The sequence below is a fragment of the Setaria italica genome, chromosome V (assembly GCF_000263155.2).
Source record: "Setaria italica strain Yugu1 chromosome V, Setaria_italica_v2.0, whole genome shotgun sequence".
In the NCBI taxonomy this organism is placed as follows: Eukaryota; Viridiplantae; Streptophyta; class Magnoliopsida; order Poales; family Poaceae; genus Setaria; species Setaria italica.
The window spans coordinates 4567884-4569729 of NC_028454.1; the positions used below are offsets into that span (position 1 = coordinate 4567884).

Below are 1846 nucleotides of genomic sequence, written 5' to 3' on the forward strand. Positions count from 1 at the left end.
TCGGGTATGTATAGTAACCAGACTTTTAGTCTGAAGTTGTAGTTTTAGTTAGGTTATCTTTGGTCCCAGTTATAATCAGTAAGCTTGGCGTAGAGTATTCTCATATTCGACCAAGGTGGAACAAATATGCCTCCACGATCCTTCACACGACCCCCCTGCCGCCCCCACCCCTCACCGGCCCGCCCGCCGCCCCGGCGCGCCCCCTCCCCCCCCCCCCCCCCCGCATTCGCCGCCCCCTCCCGCCCCTTCCCCCTCCCCCTCCCGCCTACTCCCCCTCTGCTGCCCCTCCCCTTCCCCTTTTGTTCGCCCCTCAGTGGCAAGGAGGAACGGCAGCATGGCGAGGTGCAGGGCAGTGCCACGCGGGGGAGCGACGGCCAACCGGAGGCGACGGCGTGAGCTGGCGCGGCCGGGCGGCCGGCTCCCAGCAGCCGGCCTGCTAGGGACAGTAGGGCGTGCGGGCGGCCAGCGCGGGCGGGCGAGCGGCGGACAAGGCAGGCACGCGTCCTCTTTTTTTTATTTTTTTGCAACCATTTTAATCACGGTTGGTAAAACCAAACGGGACTAAAGGAGGTCTTTAGTTCCGGGTGATGAGCCGGGACTAAAGGATCCTCCTTTATCTCCAATAGTTAGTCATGCTTAGTTTTTCGGAATCTATATCCCTTACCAACTGGACTAAAGGTGGGTTTTCTAGCATGAAGGTGGAGACCAACAATTCTCTCATAGTTGTGAACAGGTAGTTGTAGTTTTTTACCTAGGAGCACTAGTACGTACGTAGAATTAGGACTTGTTTGGATAGTAGTGGGTTGAGGTGGAATGGAAGGGATTGGAAAGAAAATTTGTTCATTTTAGACTCAATCATCTTTGTTCCACTCCCATCCTCTTCTATCCAAACAACAATCCCTTAGTGGGTGCTAGAACAGACTAATACGCTGCGCACGAGATACACGTGAAGGAAACTGAAAGCGTTGATATGGAGTAAACTACTATAATTTGACTATGCTGATAAACTGAAAGTAGATCAATTTCATTAATAAAATAAAATAGCTAAAATTGATCTCCTCCAAAATCGCTGCCATATGTGCTCAACCAAGTCATCCTTGAGATGGGGATGCATATCTTGATCTCGAATTAATGTCTTCTTCTATCTCCAGTACTTTGGAAAATTCATGAATGGGCGTAGTGAACCGTGTAAGTATCCCTTTGAGCCTCCACAATCATGTTATGTAATATAACACATGCATACATGATCGATCTCATTTGCCACGTATGTGCTGAGCTACATAAAATGGCAAAGCGAGCTTCAAAAACCCCAGATGCCCATTCAACATCTCTTCATACATGTGCAGATTCTTATGCGACTGATTTTCTATGTGAAATGTCCACGAAGCCAACAGTCAGTTAGAATAGAAAGAACATAGTATCTACATATTCAATAGAAAGAACCGGAAGCAATGAGCAGCAGAGCATATATACTGTACGTGTCATGCAACGAACACAAAAAAATTGACATGCCCAGTGTCCAACCCAAAGCTAATTAGTCCTTGACGGATGACTGGGTTGAAGCCCCTCTCAGGGCCACATCACGTCGACCTCTATCCTGGACGACGCAAGGTCCTCGAAGGACTCCTTCCCCCTCTCCTCCCGCGCCCTCCCTGTCCCGGTGGCCGGCCGTTCGTTCTGCTTGGTGGCCGACGCCTCGGTCACGGCGGGTCGGAACTCCCTCGGGCTGAGGCGGGCGCCCATGATGTAGCGGTCGGCCGCCAGCACGCTAGCGCTCTCGCCGCCCAGCAGCTCTGACAGCAGCAGCACGATGGACGCCATGAGAATGAGATGACAGATGAGCAGC

General features: G+C 51.4%; 1 protein-coding gene across 1 annotated transcript; it reads right to left on the bottom strand.

Annotated features, from left to right (window-relative positions):
- Window positions 1-1569: 1569 nt before the first annotated feature.
- LOC101771234 lies at window positions 1570-1846 on the bottom strand. Its single transcript, XM_004967701.2, has one exon. The coding sequence runs from the start codon at window positions 1819-1821 to the stop codon at window positions 1570-1572; it is 252 nt and encodes an 83-aa protein (XP_004967758.1). The 5' UTR covers window positions 1822-1846.

What these genes read in the sequence shown, in the direction of transcription:
- LOC101771234 (XM_004967701.2), bottom strand. Translation starts at nt 1,821, where the DNA reads ATGGCGTCCATCGTGCTGCTGCTGTCAGAGCTGCTGGGCGGCGAGAGC.